Source organism: Arachis stenosperma, chromosome 4 (assembly GCF_014773155.1).
Source record: "Arachis stenosperma cultivar V10309 chromosome 4, arast.V10309.gnm1.PFL2, whole genome shotgun sequence".
NCBI classification, from domain to species: Eukaryota; Viridiplantae; Streptophyta; class Magnoliopsida; order Fabales; family Fabaceae; genus Arachis; species Arachis stenosperma.
This window is the reverse complement of record NC_080380.1, coordinates 132,196,868-132,218,944: the sequence shown is the minus strand read 5'-3', so window position 1 is coordinate 132,218,944 and position 22,077 is coordinate 132,196,868. Positions and strand designations below refer to the sequence as shown.

At 31.7% G+C, this 22,077-nt stretch overlaps 1 protein-coding gene and 1 non-coding gene across 2 annotated transcripts; both read left to right on the top strand.

The window, feature by feature from the left end:
- The first annotated feature begins 4,388 nt into the window (after nt 1-4,388).
- TRNAV-AAC (transfer RNA valine (anticodon AAC)) lies at nt 4,389-4,462 on the top strand. The gene has a single exon. It is a non-coding gene; the product is annotated as a tRNA-Val (tRNA).
- A 13,902-nt stretch (nt 4,463-18,364) lies between these two features.
- Nucleotides 18,365-21,549, top strand: LOC130975553 (zinc finger BED domain-containing protein RICESLEEPER 2-like). Its single transcript, XM_057900330.1, has 5 exons — nt 18,365-18,457; nt 18,757-18,817; nt 19,334-20,958; nt 21,039-21,357; nt 21,446-21,549. Exons 1-5 carry the CDS (start codon nt 18,365-18,367, stop codon nt 21,547-21,549), a joined length of 2,202 nt encoding a protein of 733 aa, XP_057756313.1.
- The last annotated feature ends 528 nt before the right edge of the window (nt 21,550-22,077 follow it).

Here is a 22,077-nt window from a genome sequence, read left to right as displayed (position 1 = left end):
TAAAATAATAAAGTATAGTTTAATTGATGTGCACAATAAAAAATATAAAACTTATAAAATAATAGTTAAATGTGGATAGTAATGGTTACCTTCTGTTCTAAGGTACTATATTAAACTGCGACTTAAATTTATAATTATTAGTTAAAAAACTTACAATTATGTACTATTTTTATTATTTTGGTTGAAAATAATATATTTTGATATTGGTTTTTAGGATTACTGACATAAAATCTTTTATAATTTTAAAAAATTTTAAATGATTTATGTCTTAATTCTTTTAGCAAAATTTCAACAACTCATAAAAGTTAATACACTAGATAGTTTTAAATCAAAGTGATAGACAAAAGTAAAAGTTGCGATGATAATACTTGCTAATAATTAATAAGGATTGGAAGAAGAGAATGTGGAAGGAGAATAAAAAAATGAGAAATGAGAACAAGGTAATATAATAGTGAAGATGAGACAATGACATATATGTGTATAGAGAACAATATATAGTAAGAAAAAGAATAATGTTTGATATAGTGAGGCGATATAATAAAAATATAAATTAATAATTAAAAAAATGCAATTAAAGATAGTTTAAAAAATTAAATATAAAATAAAAAATATTTTTTTATTAATTGAATTATGCATAAAGATAAAGAGTGTTTTGAATATAAATTTTTATCTCTATTTTAAATTAAATACTATTAAAAATAAATAAATAAACTTAATAACGTTTTTAAATAGTTAATTGTAAATAATATTTTTAAATTTATATTTTTATTTTATTACACATAATAACAACATAATAAATTTGTTTAATATTTTATTTAATTTAAATTTATAAATTTTATACCTTTTAAAAGTTAAATAATTTATAAAATTTTTATTTTTGTTTTTAAATTTTTTATTTTTAATGTTTAGATTATTTTATTAAATTTATAATTTTAAAAATAAAATTATAAAAATTAATCTTTTTACAATAATTAAAAAGCGGCTCAAAGTACCTATTGAGCCGCTAGTGATAATAAAATGTGATATATTTGTTGTTTTTCCTATGAAATGTGATATATTTTTTTCTACAAGATGCTACACATTACTTTACTATACTTAACTCTCATTTTGCAGCCACTTCATGCCCGAGCCAGAGATAAGAAGGAGGAGATCTTCTCCCTTTGGAAACAAGAAGTTGTTGCCTGTATAAAGGTGTGGAATATATACATGTATGAAAGATGCATCTAAATTTTTTTTAACTCCAAAAATTAAATGAATTTATTTGGATGCAGTTGCTGCAGATATTGAATGAAAAATGCAATTTAGAAAGACAATTTTTTGAACTAATAATGGTTAGTTAAAGTCTTTGTTATTTATATATAGTTTAATTTCAGTAGTTTGTTGAATTAAAAAAATTTAAAATTAATATAGCTGATCAATTTTCAATCTTTTGAATTTATTTTTCAATTGGTCAGAATTTGTCTGAAATTCTGAAATATTGGTTAATTTATCATAATTTTTTTTAAACGAATGAAGTGGCTTTAGAATTAAAAAAAACTAATGAGAAATTTAAATAATTTAAGGTGGCTTCTCTTGGAATTTAAATATTATTTTATTTGGTTTTAATATGTGTATATGTTTGAATTTTTTGAGACTTTGCGGAATAAACATATATCTATTTAGTACTTAGGGACTTTAAATTCTCTTATTGTAAATTTTAAACCGCATATGTGAATTTAGTGGTATTGATGATTTTAAAGTTTAATTCTGTAAACTAAGATTAAGGTGTATTAAGTCTTAGAATTTCACATATTACTTTGATTTACACTCATCTTAGGCTACTCATTATTTGATATACTTGATTAGCTTATTTCTACTCATCTGAGATTGACTATTAGATGAAATAATATAAATACAACTTATCATCAATTCATATGTCGTATAATAATAACTGCATAATAACATTTTGAATTTGATCAGGTATTTTTTGTTTCCTATGAATTTTTGTGAGACTCAATTATTTGATAATAACATTTTGAATGTGATCAGGTACCTCTTATATGAATACATCTATAACTCTTGATGTTTCAATTAGTGCTTTAAGTAATTTGAATAATCTCCTACAACCTAGTTTCAGGAATTTCAACTCTTAAAACATAGAGAATGAGCTTAACGTAACTATCATTATAGTGTAGAGGAAAATCACACGAATGAATAACATAAATCTAGAATATAAGAATGGAATTAGAGCAGCACTAAAAAATTGGTTTCCACCCTCAGTAACTGATAAATTAAGTGCTGTGAAGAGTTATCAATCAACCAAGTATAAATATATAAGACTTGAAGAGAATGATGTTCATGCTCTCATGTAAATAAGGTGGATTACAATGTCTTTATGTTCATAGTTTTCTCCAAGAGATTATGAAACTTCTAAATACTAATGCCAAATTAATGGGAAGTTACACGATGAAAGAGTTGCCTTATTGAACATCACCGGCCAAGAGAACTACAAAAGGGGAGGGGAAGGGGGGGGGGGGGGGGGGGGGGGGGGAGGGGGGAGTATGTCTTAGTAATGGTGCATTTAGCAGCTAAGAATCAAGATTTGAAGCAACATCTACAACCTACTTGAGTTTTTGTGTACAAGTTACAGACAAATTCCCTAAACATCATGTCATTGATCATTAATATTTCGTTGAACAAGAGCTCCCGCAAACATGTCTCCAATAATCTTTATTACATTTCTTCCATATTCAAGTAGACAACAGATATTAACAAACTAAATGAAAGATGCACAAAAATTCCCATATATTTGGAAGTAAAGAGTAGGGCTTGTGAGTGTTTCGATTCATGTTAATACACTATTTGAAAGTTCTTTTAAGATTTAAAATGAAAGGATAAAATGACGAATTATCATGTAAGGTTATTCTTTATTCATTTCTATAAACAATAAAGTATAGTTAACTGGTATTCTTAATAATATTGCATACAGCAGAGCAAATTTTTTAAACCTCATATCCGTATGAGAAAAGCTGCAAGATAATTTGATAGAAACCTTAGCAATTTTTACTCTCTCTCAAACTATATTCCGATTTTTCCGATTTTGAGTCTCCATCATTTCCCCATTTTTTAAATTTTCACTCATTCACTGTCATTTCACACCCTTCCTCCCATTCTGGCATTCTCTACTGATTCGTCGTCCTTCGAAGAGTCTTCAGGTCACTCCTCATTCACAGGCGATTGGAGGAAGGAAAAGAGTCCACCAGCAGGGTTTATGAGGTTCTTCACGGGCCGTGCACAACTGTTCCATAGGTTGTGTAAGCTCCTTCACGGGCAAGTTTCTTGTAATAAGGGCATAGTTGTCAGAACCGAATTGATAATCGAATCGATTAAACTATTGATTTATTAATTTATTAATTTAATTGATGAGTTACTAATTAAACCGATAGAACCGATTTTATATAAATAAAAAATATAAAATAGTCTAAAACTTAAAATTAAAATTTAAAATATATATATATCTTCACTAATCTTTTAAAAATAATTAAGTTTCAACAAATTATAATCAACAACTTATAATTTAGTTATTATTGAATAAGTATATAAAATTTTAATATTTTTTCATAATAAAACTTCTTTAATTTTATGTTTATATTAAAGTAAATATTTTTTATTTTAATAATTATTAATATAAATATAATTAAACATGTATAAATAAAAAATATCAAATATTTTTATTAATTACAATATAATTATTTCTTTCCCTCGAAGACCCTAATTCAAAAAACACACTTTGAAAATTTGATACAGCAGCAACATAATACACCTAAATACACAAAGGCAAACGGTAGTTTCTGTTTTATTTTAAATACACAAAGGCAACATAAATTAAAATTATTAAAGAAATGTTTATTATGATGACAATATAAACATCTTCGTAATGAGCAAATTACAAAAGCATAATTTCCAAACAGTCAATCCCACTAGAGTAAATAAAATATGCTTAGAAATCATGGCTTAAAAAATTACAAATACACTAAAGGAGAGAGAGCGAGGTTTGTATTTTTCCAATGTTTTTTGTATTCAGTATTTTGTGAAAGAAAAAATAAAAACAATAAAATTTTGCTTTTTGATTTTATCTCCTGTCTTTACATTTTTTTATAAAATCAGAGAATATTAGAAATAAAAATACAAATCAAATGCACCCTAATTTATGTGAGGCAGTGGCGTGGGGTGTTGGTGCAACTGCAAAGTTCGACGGCAGAATGAGATGTTTTAAGATGTTAGGGGTTTTCCGTTTTCACTTTTTTTTCAGGGTTCCAAAGGCCAAAGCCACATTGATACATTCAATATTCATGGACGCACTGTAATACTCGTTTGTATTCTATAAGTATTTCTAAATAACAACAAATGGTGTCGTGGTGTAGTTGGTTATCACGTCAGTCTAACACACTGAAGGTCTCCGGTTCGAGTCCGGGCGACGCCAATGTTTTCTCTATCTTCTTTTGGCAATCATTGCCTTTTAAGATATCTTAAGTCAGTGAAGCCATGGATCACCCACCTCTGTTTACATTTCATTCTTTTCTTACGGTAATACTTCTCCAATTAGAAAGACAACATTCTATATACATAATATTTTATTATCTTGGAAGAATCCAAAACAGTGAAAGAAACCAATAATTGAATCATTCATTAAATCATGTGACTTCTCATAAATAAAATTCAGTAAATCAAATTTGTCTGCTGCAAATGCAATGGTCTTAATCATATGATACGAATCAGATCCACGCTAAAATGTGTATCCCAGTTCATCTTCGCATGGAAGAATTCATATTATTTTCTGTGCATCTCCAATAATTAACAACTCACCCAATGATTGATTTTAATATCTATTTAACTAATTTAAATATTTACATTTTTAGTATAATTTTTTTTATAGAATTACATGTTTCTGCATACTCTTAAACAACGCTTCACGTTAATTACTAAATCTTATACTTTTAAATTAATAACATGAAACAATTTGATATTAATAGTATCTCAGAATAAATTCAAATGTTACCTAGAAATAGAATATTGTAATATTGAATATATATATAAGATTTTTATACATGGGCAAATAAATACAATTGAAAGCATATATAGAAAAAGTATAGGGAGTCAATGGCCTAAGCGTATAATATATACAATTGAGGTTTAGAAAGTATTAGAGATACGACCACTAGTATTATATTGTCTTGTCAAGTTACGTTTTTGAGACGAGTGAATACATGACATGATATTAGAGTTTTAGATCCGAAAAGCAAGGGTTCAATTCTTAGTGAATTCCAAAATCAGCTTAAATTTTTAGGATGAATGATTTTATGACATGAGATGTTTATTAATTTTTAAGATAAGTGATTTTATGACATAAGATATTTATTATTCCTGATATTCACATAGTTATTCTGAATAATATGAGTGATGTTTATTTTATTTATGGACCAAAATTTAGCCCATTATACACATTATATTCTGAAATAGAAGATGCGCACGGTTCGTTGTTATTAAGGTAGCGTTTGTTTGTAGAGACAGAACAGGACACTGAGACAAAGACAATAGCACAGAGACATTAAAAATTATGTTTTGTGTATCGTGTTTGGATACGATGGATAGGACACTAATGTAATGTCCAGTATTATGTTTGGATACACATGGACAATACTAAAATATTATATAAAATGATTAAAATAGCCATGTGATTCCAAATTTTTTAGTATAAACTAATTTAATAAATAATGAGAGTACGTAGGAGTACAGACAGTGGAACTTGAAAAAAATATTTGAAGCAGTCAAAAATTTTAATAAAAAATTATATAATAGTATTTATATTAAAATAAAATTTATAAATATAATTTTTTTAAATTTATTATTAATATGTAGGAATACATATAGTTAATATTAACAATAAAAATCTGAGTTTGATTAATAAAAAATTTCATTTAGGTTAATAAGCCAAATTAATTTTAAATACAAAATCAGTTTTAAAAAAAGAATCCATTTTTAAATGGAAAAAAATTAATTTTTGCACATAAAAATCTATTTTTATTTAAAAAATTAATTTTTTTATCTAAAATTTTATTTTTCTTTTCAAAAAATTAATTTTTCTTTAAATTATATAAAATCAATTACAATTTATAAATTATTTTTTAGTATTTTAAAATATCAATTTTACCTTTATAATATTTATCTTTTAAAAGTCTCTAGACTAATTATTTTTGTTATTATTTTTATTATAAATCAAATAATATAATATAAAGTTAAAATGATGTTGAAGTAAGAATGATAAGAAAAAAGAAATTATTCAGTCCAATAAAAATTTTTATAAGAAGGAGAGAGTACCTGAGAAAAAAAGAGAAAGAAAAAGAACGTAGGGATAGAAAAAGAGCATGGAGTAAAAAAGTACTTTCTGAGAACAACGCAAAATAGGAAAAATAAGAAGGGGTAACAGTGGAATAATAAAAAATAGCACCATGGACAAAAAAGAAAAAAAATTCATAAAAACAGTCCGTGTCCCTCTTCCAAATCCCGTGTCCATCATTGTCCTTCCTAAAAAAGTGGACACAAAAGTATAAAAAACTATTCCGAAGACAATATGTTCAGTGTCCATATCTTTGCTTCCAAACGTTTTTTAAAAATGTGCTGTCCATGTCTCCGTGTTCTGTCTCCGAAAACAAACACTACCTAACGGACTATAAACACATACACATGGCATAACATAAAACAGCTTCACATTTTTTCATTTTTGCCAAGGGTGTTACTTTTTTTTTTTTGCTGACTAAGGGTGTTACTTTGTTGCCGACAATATCCTAATTCCTAAGACCCAGTTATCAACAATCATTTTTTTCTGCCCATTCCTTCCCCAAATATATATATATATATATATATATATATATATATATATATATATATATTTAAAATTTAATTTTAATATACTATCTTTTATATACCGTCGTTGAATTAAATTTATTCGTTTTTAAATAATTATTTATGTAATTAATAAAAAAAAATTTATTAATATAATATTACATAATTAAATATACGTATAAATTATTTAACTAATAGATATCAAAATTAAATTTTTCTTTTTATGTCTTCGTACCTTATATTACAAATATTTTGTAAACAACAAATAAAATAATTATGCTTTTTAATATATTTTAAAATATTATTAATTTTTTGTCAAAATAATTCTCTTTTAATTGTGTATTAAAACATTAAAAGAATACAAGTTCTTTTTTTTAATTTAAACTAAAAAAAAAATTTTACTTTTCACTCCTAAATGTTTCGATGTTTGTATATCCTATTTAAATTCGCTTAAAACATATTTTTATTTATATTTTTATTTTGAGGTTAATAAAAAGTAAAAAAAAATGAAGACAAGCATTAACATTATAAATAAACAATGGACGCAGTTACCTCCCACATGCACGAAAAGATATATAAATCATGTTTACATATATCACTTGTGTGCTAGTCTCGGAGTAAAGACTAATTTGGTTTTATTTCGTCTGTGGATTGCCCCCAAAACAAACACATAACACACATTTTTGCAAATGTTACACGGCTTTCCATTGTTGTAAATAATGAAATTTTTTGTTTATTAATAGAAAAATATCATAATAGGGTTTTTTTTTAAATATTGTTATTGTAAAATTAGAAAAAAGTATAAACAATCAACTCTATATACAGTTAGCTCGAGCCAGTGACGGACCCAGAAAATTTTAGGAGTGGGGACAAAAATATATATATTAAATAAATTTTATTAAATATTATTAATTATATAGAGATATAAAAATTAAAAAGAGTTAATGAACACTTTTATTCTTAAAATACTATTCATTATATATAATTTATAACAAAATATTTTTTATTTTTAAAACTTGAAATTAAAATATTTTAATTAAATTATAGATAACTTATTATCCTAACTAATCTTTTATAGACATTTAATAATAAAAGACTGAATTAACTGGCACATTAACGCCTAATAATACATTACTATTTATAATTTAAAATTAGAATTATATATAAATACTAGAAAAATTAAATCTTTATATGAAAAATATGTTTATATAAAATAATAGAAACATAATTTACAATTTTTTTCTTTCTTTTTTTTAAATAATTAAATTTGTTATATATTTTTTTAATTTAATTTTAATATAATATTAGATAAAAGATTTTATGCATCTGTTTAATTATATATTGTAATTAAAATATTTTTTATTATTATTTTTAAAAATAAAAAATATATTCTAAATTAGTAAATTAATCAGTTCATTTTAAAATTTTATATACAACATAGGTACATATAATAGAATAAAAGATAAAAAATAAATAATAAAGATGAATAAATTGAGAATAAAATAAAATATATAAAGTCACAAAAAATAAAATATTAGATTAATACCTAAACTATAATTGTTTAAATTAAAAATTACAATTGAAAATATCAAAAAGAAAAACAATGAAATTAAAAAATACATAGAGTCATGAAGAGTTATATAAAAAAATTGGAGAATTTAAAATTTACTTTTTGATGAAGAGAAGATAACCACTAGATAATGAATAGAAAAAGAATGTTAAAAATATAAAAATAAGAAGAGGGTTTAAGAGAATAAAAGAGTGACGGTACAATAATTAAATTTGATTAGGTTAAATAATAGTCAAAATGATAGAAAAATAAAAAAGTAAACTTAAAACTTTAGCTAATTGAATTTATTTTATTTGTAGTGGGGTCATTTAAAATTTAAAATGGGACATATTATATATAATTATATTTTTTAAAACAAAAATTAAAAACACCATGGGGGCAAGTGCCCCCTCATTATTGTGCCCGGGTCCGTCCCTGGCTCGAGCTAATTTTTAAAAAAATATAGTTTTTAAATTAAAAAAAATATGTTTGCTATAAAAAAATACGCGTCCTCCCACTCAATCCCTCGTACTATTTTCAGTAGAAAACTCATCTCAATTCCTATTTATAGTCCACATGTCATAAAAAATAACTTTACATCAGCTTTTGTGTCATAAACATTAAATAGGAACTCAAAATATCTCTCTTCTCCATTAAAAAGAACCAATTTTAGTCTCTCTTGTGGTCCCATTTAATTAATTAATTAATTAAAATACTTAAAATTAATATAATCATTATTTTTTATAATAATATTATTTAAATTTATGATTTCAAATAATTCAATATTATAAAATATTAAAATAGATAACTTAAATTTGATTAGTATTTTAAATTTTACAAATAAAAATAAATAATTCAACCAAAAATTATTTTATAATATATAAAAATTAAATTTACTTTTTTATGTAAATAAATTTAATTAATTATGATTTAATATAACAATATAAATAATATTTGATATTGAGTTAATATAATTATTTATATTAATTATGAAATAATTAATATAAATAATTAATTAAATATATATATATATATATCAAATATGTTTTTAATTTTTTTTATTAACTTACCACATGTCATAATTTTATTGACTGCTGCAAGTTCCTTTTTAGAGGGACTCTCAACCTTGATCCACGTGAAGAGTCTCCCTTCCGTCTTCGCTCCAACGGTAATTGGGTCCCTATATGTTAGAAAGGGGACTCTATTTCCCAGCATTGGAGTTGCTCTCACGTTGCGATTTCCTCCTTCAATTTCGAACGCCACAACGGGGCCACTTGTCACGTACAGTCTTAGACACATCGTAACATGCTGCTCCGTTTCGCCGATCATCGTCACCCAGCGCCCGTCTGTCACCGGTAGCCGCAAGTTCTCCACCACAAACAACGCCTGAAAATCCCATTGCAGTGACACCAGAGAGGAGGGTCGTGGCTTGTGCCACACCGCGCCACACACTTGCAAATGAGAATCGCAATTCGTCCACCACCAATGATACCGTCCTCCCGCAGTGAACAACGCAGTACATCTTCTGTTGCTTCTAATTCCAATCGATTTTGAGCGTTTGTCTTTTTTTCTGATAGATTTTTTATGATTTTTTATTAGTTTTGGATATTTCTTTCTTAAGTTTTGGATGTGTCTTTTTTTTTATATATTTTGGATGTTTTTTTTTCTTATATTTTATTAGATTTTTTTTCTTTTAATTTTTCGGATGTATTTTAAACCAAGTTGAATTGGTCTAGTGGTTAACTCAATAGTCCACTTAAGTAAGTATCAGAGGTTTGAATCCATTTTATGTATGCAACAATCTATTGGTGCTATTTTAAACGAATTATTATTAGGTGTTCTTCTTACGCTTTTTAATTTGCATATGGATGCATGAATGGTGTTGGACTTTGATATGGGGGAGGGAAGTGCTTCACAAGTTTGTGGTGTCAGGGGAGATACAACTTGAACTCTCCGAGTTCCAAACACTACACGGACTCTCCGATTAGCATTGCTTCACAAATTTTTGGTTCAAGGGAGCTTACAACTCGGACCCTCCGAGTTTCATACATCTCACGGATCCTCCGATTTGCGTTGCACCAATCGCACGGTCCGAGTTGAGACAACCTTGGACACGCGTCGCACTGTTGCTGCTCCCCGAACGGTGTCCTGAAACCAGACAAAGACCCTTCAACCCTCTCTCACCATCCGATTACAATCAATCTCACATTTCACTCTCAACTTGAATCCCACCTTCTTCTTCCTTTTTCTGTATCTGCGTGGAGCTTTGCATGGTGGAGGAGAAATAATCATGGCAAAAAAATATAAAATTAAAGATGTTGATCGATCTGAACTTCATATTATTCATTATCTCAGTAATCCTGATTATGTAAGTTTTTTTTGAAATTTTTGAAATTTTTGAAATTTTTTATGTTTATAATTATTATTGTTAAAAATTTAATTATTATGATTGTTGTTAAAAATGCAATTTAAGAACATAAATAGAATAATTATTACTATTTTTCAATATTTGTTAAAATTTTCTAAATTTTTTTTAATAATTTTTAATTATAAATATTATTATTAAGAAATTCATTATTATTATTCTTGTTAGTTTTCGAATGTAAAAAAGTAAACAGAATGATAAGGTCTTTTTATAAAGAATGTAATTTTGTTTTTAATTTTTTATTAATTTTTAGTATAATTATGTTTAAAGAACGTTAATAATTTTTAAATTCTTTTTAAAAAATTAACTATAACTGTTATGGATGAAGTTAAATGTTATTGTTATTGTGAGAAATTGTTAGTACTGACTAAATGATTAGTAGGATTATTTTTATTAAGGCCCGTTAAATTTTTTATTATGAGAATATTTAAATTTTTTTAATTGTAGTCATCATTATTAGCAAGTTAATTATTACCGTTGTTAGAATATGAATGATGTATATACTAATTATTAATATTTTTTATTATTGAGAAAAAATATTTAACAAATGAGTAATTAATATTAGATATTATTCTAGATGTTGTAATATTGTTGAGAGTTTTAATTAGGAATATATGTATTAGTAATGATTTTTATTTGCAGTTATGAATAATTTTAAGGATTAATTAAATAATTTTAGAAGTTAGAATAATTAGTTATATAAAGATTCAGTAAAATGATTGATAATGGTAAGTTAGTAATTGTTAATTATCTGACTAGTAATTTGTTATATTTTTTGTAGAAATTAAGAATATTGACATGTAACTACCCAGTTTTTCGGAGCGGTACAACGATAAGGTGGAGGAGCATTTACGACTAACCGGTTTCTATCATGTATCTCAGATTGGATAGTGCAGTGTCAGAAAGCATTGGTAAATGCTCTAATCGAACGTTGGCACCCAGACACATATACGTTTCACCTTTCCATTGGTGAATGTGCTGTGACTCTTGAAGATGTGGCTCTAATTCTTGGTCTTCCCACAGATGGTCTCCCAGTCACATGGATGACAATGAGTAGTTTTGAAGCCATGGAGGCGGAGTGTTTGCTTCAATTTGGCGTTGCACCGCGTAAGGAGGACTGTAGATCTAGCTGCATAAAACTGACCTGGCTACGGAATCTAAAAGAAAATTTAGAGTTGACTGATGAAATCAGTATACAGAGGTATGCGAGGTGCCACATTATGTTGCTGATCGGGACGATATTGTTTGGGGATAAGTCTGGGGTAGATGTGCACTGGAAATTTCTACCCTTGCTTCGTGATTTTGTCAATATTGGACAGTATAGTTGGGGATCGACATGCCTAGCACACCTCTACAGGGCGTTATGCAGGGCATCTCGTTATAACTGTAAGGAAATAGATGGTCCACTAACACTTCTGCTCGGTTGGATTTGGATCCGACTGCCATATCTATCGCCGCTTCCTAGAGAACCCCGCGGTTTTCTGCTAGCAAACAGGTAATATTATGTTACAATGTACCCGTATCTTGATATTTAAGATTCAGTTGAGCTAATTGAAAATATCATATTAGGTGGAATAACTGGGAGCGTGGTGATCAACGATATAGATATCTGAAGCTAACTCACTTTAGGAAGGCCTTTGATGAACTTCAGGAAGGCCATGTGTGTTTTAATTGAAGAAGTATTAGTTTCGGGTTTAGGGTCTTGGACAAAACTATGAAGCATTGTTATTGATATTGGTATTATGGGTTGTAATTGTGAGTTTCCTTTATTTTTTCCAGTTTGTGTGGGTTGCTTATGCTGTGTATCGTGTGGATCCGAACATAATTCCTCCTGAAATCTACATGCAATCGGTTCTCTGGAGCACTACAGTTCCGTTGGTGTCATTTGAATGTATCGAGTGTCATGCCACCAATAGGGTTAGGTGACAGTTTGGTTTCGTTCAGGGAGTACCTAATCAGGAGCAGAATCTGGATAAGGCGCATGGAAAGGTTCTAACTGGTCCTAAGAATCTTAACTGGGTCACGGCACCGAGTCATTCAATTTGGGTGATGCATTGGACAAACAGGTATCACTACGTTCTTTCTGAGCTTCCCATGCCTTCACAACATCCATTGGATAGTTACATGAACTGGTACCGATCAAAATTTGGGGACCGCTTAGCCTTGTCGAATCTTGTGGGTGAAGAGAATGATGAAGGTAACCAAGACATGGATGCGAGTAATGAGGATATGGATGAAGGTAATCATGATACCGATGAGGGTAGTCAGGAGATGGATGATGACAATGAAGAACAGAAGCCACAAATATCACCTCCAAATCTGCTTCCACAAGAACAATCTCAGTCCTCAACCCAATATCTACCTCAGACACAGTTCACCCTATCATTTTAAATACATCAACAATATTGGGGTATGTCACAGTTTGAAACAGGAGAGGGAGGTTCTTTTAGCCAGTTGCTTGGGTTCATGGCTACAGATGCAGGACAATCACAATATGGCCATCAGTCTGAGTTCATGCCAGGTAGGTATTCGTTGGATGTGAGGTATCCAGGCCATACCTCATCCGTTGCTTCTGGAGGGTTCGTATCTGTGAACTCTAGTAGGAGTGAGGGTGGACGAGAAGTTCTTAATAGTCAAAATCCTAACCGTCTTTCCATGGGACTCATTGAGGAAGACGCTAACACACTCGAGCAAGATACCAATGCGTATCTAGTAGATGACCCAAATGACGAGGGCGATGATGAGGAGGATGAAATTGAGGAGTTCGATGAGGATGAAGAATCTTGTAATGATGGTATTATGTTAGCTATTTTGCTTTACATGTTCGATTAGTTATTTATTTTGTTTTCATAAATGGTATCTCTGATTGGGTTTTCCTTCTTGATATGTGGTATCTATGTTAGTTTGAATACGTAATGTGCTGCGTCTACTTGTTTATTTAAAATTGTATATAGGTCAGGTACGCACTCCGGATAACAACGTCAAAGGTTATAATCTGAGGATTGATCCGCCACGTCGTAGCGCTAATCGCTACACTCCTTCTGTCTTCAAAAAAGCGGCCAAAAAATGCAAGAACTTTGTGAATGATGTAAAGTGGACAATGAGAAAGTAGTTGTGGTGTAATGTATTTATTTAGGTATTAATGATATGAACTATATTTAGAGTACTTTATATGTGTTGGACATTATGTACTAATGACTTGGACTATAGTAAGATTATATTGTATGTTTAGAGAACTTATGTGTTAATGAACTTATTGATGTATTAACCATATGGACTATGTATTAATGTTTCATAAAATCTTAATATGTTGTTACAGATATCATCTCAATATACCTCATTTGGACAATTGAGGTCATATTATATAATGCTACAGATATGTTATAATACTAGATTGTCATAATTTATAAGGTTACATATATCAGGTCATGTTAACTCAATTTGCTCATTCATGTTATATTATACAAGATCATCTTATAACTTTGAACCTATGGGGAATCTCTGTTGGTATTTGCACCAGCTGACTGACGGCATCTGCTACAATTATGTCCCTAAGCCCCACATAGCCTACATCGCCTAAGACGACGTAACATTCGTGTGTCCATCTCATTCAAAAAGCGCGTCATCCTGGGGCGACCTTCGTGACCCGTCTCAGGTACGGATTCGGTACGAACTGAGGTCCATTGTAAGCAGGCCATGTAGTAGAATTACCTAGTGGCCTAAACCTTGCTCGATACACCCGCCGCACTTGGTCCATCTTATACACATCATGCACATACATTTGTCAATCCAGTCGCTGGTTGGCACAACATGCGAACACATGTCTGCAGGGGATCCGGTCCACCTGGAACTCACCACAGTCACATCGAAGCCCACGTAGATCGACTGCAAACTCCAGTCTGCTTGGCATCTCACGCACCTCAAAGACCTCATTCTGCCGGTCAAAGTAACTAACCTAAATGTTTTTTGATACAAGTTGGTTTGCATGCAACTTCGAAGTCACGATATCAGAAAATACATGGCCAGCATTGATCCGGGCTTCCGCCTCCGCTCTTTTTCGGGTGAACAACTCATTTAGCCTGTAGAATGTTGCCTTCACAAGAGCAGTAATGGGGAGATTGCGTGCACCCTTCAATACTGAATTGATGCATTCCACTATATTTGTCGTCATGTGACCCCATCGGTACCCACCATCAAAGGCCAATGCATACTGTTCGGAAGAAATTCGGTTTAACCAGTTTGTATACGCCTCGCCCTGTTCCCGTAAATGCTGGTAATGCACTTCGTACTCCCACACCGTCCTCAAATATCCTGGTGGATCACAACATAAAAAAAGAAAAGTAATAGAGCTCAATACAATTATTGAAGGGAACTCTGTTAATAACTTACTTAAATTTAGTAAATGGTTACCGATATTGACGACAAATTTTTGGAGGTACGGTACCTTGAACTTTCTCAGAAAATTAGACTTTATATGCCTGATGCAAAACATATGAAAAGCTCTGGAAGGTGACCAAGCTTAGTTACTGCGTTCCACAGCTGCATTGATGAATTCGTGCCGGTCGGATATTAGACCCACACCATCCCGAGTGACAACATGTTGACGCAGGTTACTAAGGAAAAAGTGCCATGCATCAGAAGTCTCTCCCTCCACAATAGCAAATGCAATTGGGACGATATTGTTGTTGCCATCCTGTGAAACTGCCACTAGTAGACAACCCTTATACTTTCCATACAAGTGAGTCCCATCTACCTGGACAATTGGCTTACAATGTCTGAATGTCCTAATACAAGGATAATAACTCCAAAATACTCGATGCAGTACCCGAATATCACCCACCAAGTCATCGCCTTGATATGCAGGCATAGTCTCCAAATTGACAACAGCTGATGGCTCCTTATGACACATGGCCTCAAACCATATAAACAACGCTTCGTACGATGCTTCCTAACCTCCAAATATTTTTTCTGCTGCCCTTTACTTAGCCAATCATGCTTTTCGATAACTGACGGTGTAGTTGAACTTCGATTGCACTTCTACTATAACCGATTTTACCTTTAAGGAGGGGTCAGCCTCAACCAATGGCTTTATTACTTCTGCAATTGTGATAGAATCCAGCTTCAAATGATCCTGTGAAATGGTGGCTCTGGTATAGGTGTGGCTACCATTATACCTCCTTATAACCCAACAGTACTTCCTGCTGATCAAGCTAACCCTGATAAGACAATCACACCCTAACCCATTCTGTGTACACTTGGTATAAAATGTCAACAACTCAGACTCATACACCCGGTAGTCTACGCTTCGTTGTATGGTATACTCTTTTACCGCCTTAATAACAGCTTCTCTGGAACTGAACTCCATACCAACGGCAAATTCACCATCTGCGACAATAGGAATTTCTGCTGGGACAACCACCATAGGAAAAATTAAATTAATACGCAGATATTTCAAAACTGATATTAAAGGTAAATCAAATATCACTGCATCTAGTGCTATAAATCCAAACCTTACAACATGTTATTATGTCACTATAAACAAAATAAGAACATCAGCAGCAAATGTAAAAATCGGACCGGACCGGCCGATTCGACCGGCAAATCCAACGAACCGGACCGGACCGGTCTGGTTCGTTCGGTTTGAACCGTACAACGGATCGAACCTGTGCGAATAATAATTACAAACTCATGCAATTTGTAATAACCATATTGTAGAGAATTTAAATATTATTTTCTAATAAATACTTGTAGCATATAATAGTAAAAAAAAAAACACCTGAGCGGTTCGAGCACCGGTTCGATCCTGACAACTACGACATTCAACGCATGATTAAATAATGGTAAATAAAAAGTAAATTATTCATAAGTCAATCAATGACTAACTAAAAAAACAATAATACCACAAATTACGTACCTGCAGTCATATATTCCGAAAATTCTAGAACATGCATGGCTTCCAAGTCCAAAACTCGCATGAATGATGGCTCCTTAAATGGCACTTCGTTTGCGAGTGCATTTGCCACTTCTGTCACATCTGGAGCCATGGTTCCGTCACCTTGATCTTCATCTCCATCTGGACCAACAAATTCGTAGTTGCTTTCGAACTCTTCTTCACTGTCACTATTATAATTAGGGGTGGCAAACGGGCCTTAATCCGCCGGGCCGGCCCGCATAACCCGCCAAAAAAGGCGGGCTGGGCTGGAAATTTGGGACCGCCGTAAGACAAAAGCCCGCCTAACCCAAACCGTGGGCTTTGGCGGGGTGGGGCGGGCTGAAGGTTTTTTTTTTGGGCTGAACCCATCACCCATGAACCCAGACCCAGAACCCATGAACCCACCCCAACCGACCCGACCCGACCCAATCCCCATTCCCCACCCACCTAAACGGCTGCTGAAAGCCTGAAACCCTAAATTGAATCCCTCCCCCCATTCGGCCATTCGCCCATTCCCCAATCCCTAATCCCCATTGCAGCTGCCTCACTCTCACAGTCTCACTCCTCGGTCCTCTCCTCTCAGTTCCTCAGCAGACGGCAGCGCCACCCAAGATCTCAGTCGTCTCGTCTCCACTCTCCAGTCTCCTCGACGGATCTCAGCCTCTCACTCGGTTCCTCAGTCTCAGTTCCTCAGTTCCTCAGTTCCTCACCGCCACTCTCAGTCTCTCACTCGGTCATCCTAAGCTCCTCACCGTCACTCTCAGTCTCTCAATTCCATCGTCCAGCGACCTCAGCTCGAACTTCAGAGTTACGTCCTCACCTCTGTCTGGCCGTCGTCGCTGCTGCCTGCTGGTCTCGGTCCTGGGCTCCTGGGTCTTGTGAGTCGTGGGCTCGTGGCTTGTCCTCTGAATCTGCTACTCCTCGCTCTCGGTCACGGCTGCTCCTCGTTCTCGGTCACGGCTACTCCACCTCTCGGTCACGGCTACTCCTCGAAATGCATCAAATGTGAAGTAAGAGAAAGATGGCACACTTAATTATTGTGGTTATTATTAGGATCAAGAATGGTTCTATTTTGGCATTGACATAAGTTTTAGTTAACTTTTCAGGTTCACACTAGTGGTTTTCATATGCTGATGAATAGTGATTTTTAGCTTTTATTAGTTTAAACCTGTTTTGTTGAAAAAAAATATTGAGAAAAACAATTACAATATACGGTGTTTTCTCATCATAGTATTATGTTGTTCCTAGCACTTGCTAAAGAAAAAAAAAGGTGGGGATTATGTGAATATTGGAGAGGGTGGAACGGTTGGTAAAGTATTTTAACATGATAATCAATAATTGTAATATCTCAATTAGAAATAATTATTTTCTAGTTTTGCTTATTAGAGCACTTCAATTATATTGTAGTTTAAGATTTTTTTTTTGTGTTATGTTTCCCTTTCTTATTGTATGGAGGCAGGGTGAGTCATACTGTGATATTTTTATTGGCTGCTTTTGGTGATTGATTCTGTTATTAAAGTTGGAATTATAAGACCCAAAAAAAAAGGTTGGAATTATGATTAAACAAGAATTGATGATGGAGGGTATGTGGTTACCCACTAATAACAATGGTTACATGACATGTGAATCTGAAAGTTCCAAGTTTCCATTGGAAGCTAAACAAGGCAGAGTAGAAAGGTACCATGTGCAGATGTGCTAAGGTTGCAGATTTTGGATCAATTGTTACTTTTTATAATTGATTGATTTCTTAACACTAAGGATAAAAGAGTGCAGAATCTAATGGAGAACTAGTAATAATAAGCTAAGAAAAAAGAAAGCTAAGAATCTTAAATATGTTGTTCCATTATTCATCTATATCATTATTTTGCATCTAAATCTTTTTCCTAGGCCATTTGATTAGACATTCATTCATCCTATTCTCAATTATTAAACTAAAGCTTGTTTTCCAATCATATTCTTGTTGAATAGGTCACTTCTCTGGGTTCAACACTTGCTATTCAACACTTGCAGATCCAAACTTGGCTCCAAGGTACTTAATCCTTTATGATTGTTGTTAGAATACAGAGTCTTTGAAATTTAGTTCCCAATAAATTTAGCTTTGATTGGATGTTGTTTTCATATAATTCAGTTCTAAATTTGTTAGAATCTCACAGTTGGAGATTATTTTTCTTTTAATATTTTTCTTCCTATTTTAATATTTTTCAACTGGTTGTAATTGAGATTTGAGGGTGGTACCAGTTCTTAAGAAAAATAACAGTATTTGATTATACATTGATTGCGGGACAACAATTTATTTTGTTGTTAAAATATGCATTTAAGTTAATATGCTAAATTGTTCTAACTAGATGAGTATTCAATTTTTAAATATACTTGATAATGGTTGATTGTTGGTTAAATGCTTGAATTTGATAATGGTTGAGTTTTGAATATACTTCATAATGGTTGAGTTTTGATTATGACTGAATACTTGCTGTTTTTTGTATGATTTGCTAATGGTTGAAAAACCTAGTTCATATAAACAATTTACATTTTACTTTTATTTCAGGAAATATGAATTATGAAACTGTGAGTAACCTTGTTACAACTGGAGTTGGTTCTGAGGCTGCTCTGGTCGAGGTTGATGAACCTAGTTCGAAAAGGCTGAGACCAGCAACCTCTGATGTTTGGAATTTTTTCAAAAAGCTCGGTCCAGATAAGGATGGAGTAGAACGTGCTGAGTGTAAAGGATGCAAGAAAGTGTTTAAAGCTGGAGGTAAGCGATATGGCACTTCTACTATAAAACGGCATCTTGATAGTTGTACTCAAATTAAGCATGAAGATATTGGTCAGACTATAGCAGAGTTGCAACTTAAAATGGGTTCACTTAAGATTGATTCAGGAGTGGCTAGAGATATGTTTGCTGGGTATGTAGTTGCTGGGGATAAGCCTTTTAATATGGTTGATGATAGGAGATTTAGAAATTGGGTGAAATATATTAGTCCAACTTTGAAACTTCCTTCTAGGAATACGGTTAAAGCTGACATAGTGAAAGTTTACAAGAGAGAAGCTGCGAAACTTAAAAAAATTTTAGTTTCCATTCCAAATAGAATTTGCTTAACATCTGATCTTTGGACTTCCAGTACCAATGAGGGGTTTATATGTTTGACTGCACATTTTGTTGATGAGAACTGGAAATTACAGAGTAAAATTCTCAATTTTTGTCATATGCCTCCTCCTCACACAGGATTTGAATTGTCTTCTAAAATCTTTACGCTTTTGACTGAGTGGAAAGTTGATAAAAAGATTTTTTCCATTACTTTGGATAATGCTTCTTCTAATGATACTTGTGTTGAACACTTGAAAAGTACTTTGGATGTGCATGGTTCATTGTTGTGTGGTGGTGAATTCTTTCATGTTCGTTGCTCTGCTCATATTTTAAATCTTATTGTCCAAGATGGAATGAAAATATGTGGTGATGCAGTGTCTAAGATTAGAGAGGGTATTAAGTTTCTGAGAAAATCTGAAAGTCGAATGGTTAAGTTTAAAGAATGTTTTGAAGATATTGAGGAACTTGAGTATACGACTGCATTATGTTTAGATGTTCCTACTAGGTGGAATTCACTTTATGCAATGCTTGCAAGTGCTATTCCTTATAAGAAAGCTTTTGAAATGTATAAAGTAAAAGAAGCTGGGTTTAGGGAGTTTTGTCCTTCATCAGATGAGTGGAGAAGAACTGAAAAGATATGTGATTTCTTGTTACCATTTTATGAAACTACCAAGTTGATGTCTGGAACTTCTTACCCAACATCCAACTTGTATTTTTTACAAGTTTGGCAAATCCAGCTGATTTTAATGAATAGTTTGAAGAATGATGAAGTGCTTATAAGGAACATGGGAGAAAAAATGATGATTAAGTTCAATAAATATTGGGAAGAATACAGTGTTGTTCTTGCATTTGGGGCAGTTCTTGATCCTAGATTTAAACTCAACACTTTGGTTCATTGCTATAATGAGATTGATCCTATTAGTGCTAAAGACAAAGTGGAGCTTGTGAAGAGTAAGTTATACAATCTGTTTGAGGTTTATGATCAAAATTCCTCTACAACTGTAGAGAGTTCTTCCCAACTTTCAAGTAATTTTTCTCAAACAACATCTTCTGCAATTGGAACTCAACTTATTAAAATTGTTGGTGTAAGTATTTTTATCTACTTGATTATATGTGTTTTTTATTTTTCATGCTTTTTGATTCATATATTGTTTGTAATGCAAAGGATTTGATGTCCCGTAATCAAGAAGCTGAAGTGAAAAGTGGAAAGAACCAACTGGATATTTATTTGAGTGAGGCAACATTATTTTGCAATGATGCAATCATTGATGTTTTGCAATGGTGGAAAGACAACCATCATCGTTTTCCAACCCTATCACTAATGGCACGAGATTTGTTGAGCATTCCTATTACTACTGTGGCTTCAGAATATGCATTTAGCATGGGTTTTCATGTTTTGAATAAGTATAGAAGTCGTTTGTTGTCAGATAATGTTGAAGCGGTGATTTGCACCAGAAATTGGATTCGTGGATATGATGATTTTGGTATATTATATTTATGACATACATACTTGAGTGATTTTGAACATTATTATGTACTATTTTGCTAATATATTTATTTACTTTTTTCTAGAGGAAGATAAAGATCAGGAAGATATTGCAAAAGGAGAAGGCTATTCTTCAGGAGTTGGTTCCAATGATGTTATTGACTTATATGAAGATGAAGATAAAAATTAAGTGTATTGAATTAAGTTTAATTTGCTTTGAAGACTATTTATAATTATGTTTTTGGACTTTGGATTATATATTTATTTTGTCTATGGGACTATTTATAACTATGACTTGAGTATTTTGGATAATTGGATTATGTTTATTTACTTTGAAGACTATTTATATAATTATATCCTTTGAAGACTATTTATATTTAATATTTGTATTTATATTGATTTAAATAGAAGATATTAGATATGTTCTTCTAAAAAAAACAATTAATTAGGCGGGCTTAGTCCGATTTATATTGATTTAAATAGAAGATACTTTTTCTTATTTAAAAAAAAAAACTAATTAGGCGGGCTTAGCCCGCCAGCCCGCCATTAGGCGGGGTGGGCTAGGATTTTGGGACCGCCTGAATAGGCGGGGCGGGGCGGGCCAGCCCGCCAGAGAGCGGGCTTCCGGCGGGGCGGGCTTCCCCGCCTGACACCCCTAATTATAATCTTCCCGTAGAATATTCTGGTCAGCCTCAAATTGTTCAAACTCAACATACAA

Bases quoted from the DNA above. Each gene is read 5' to 3' on its own strand.
- LOC130975553 (XM_057900330.1), top strand. From the start codon at position 18,365: ATGGAGGGTATGTGGTTACCCACTAATAACAATGGTTACATGACATGT. The intron at 18,458-18,756 runs GTAGAAAGGTAC...CTTGTTGAATAG, and splicing joins TGGAAGCTAAACAAGGCAGA to GTCACTTCTCTGGGTTCAAC. The intron at 21,358-21,445 runs GTATATTATATT...ACTTTTTTCTAG, and splicing joins TCGTGGATATGATGATTTTG to AGGAAGATAAAGATCAGGAA.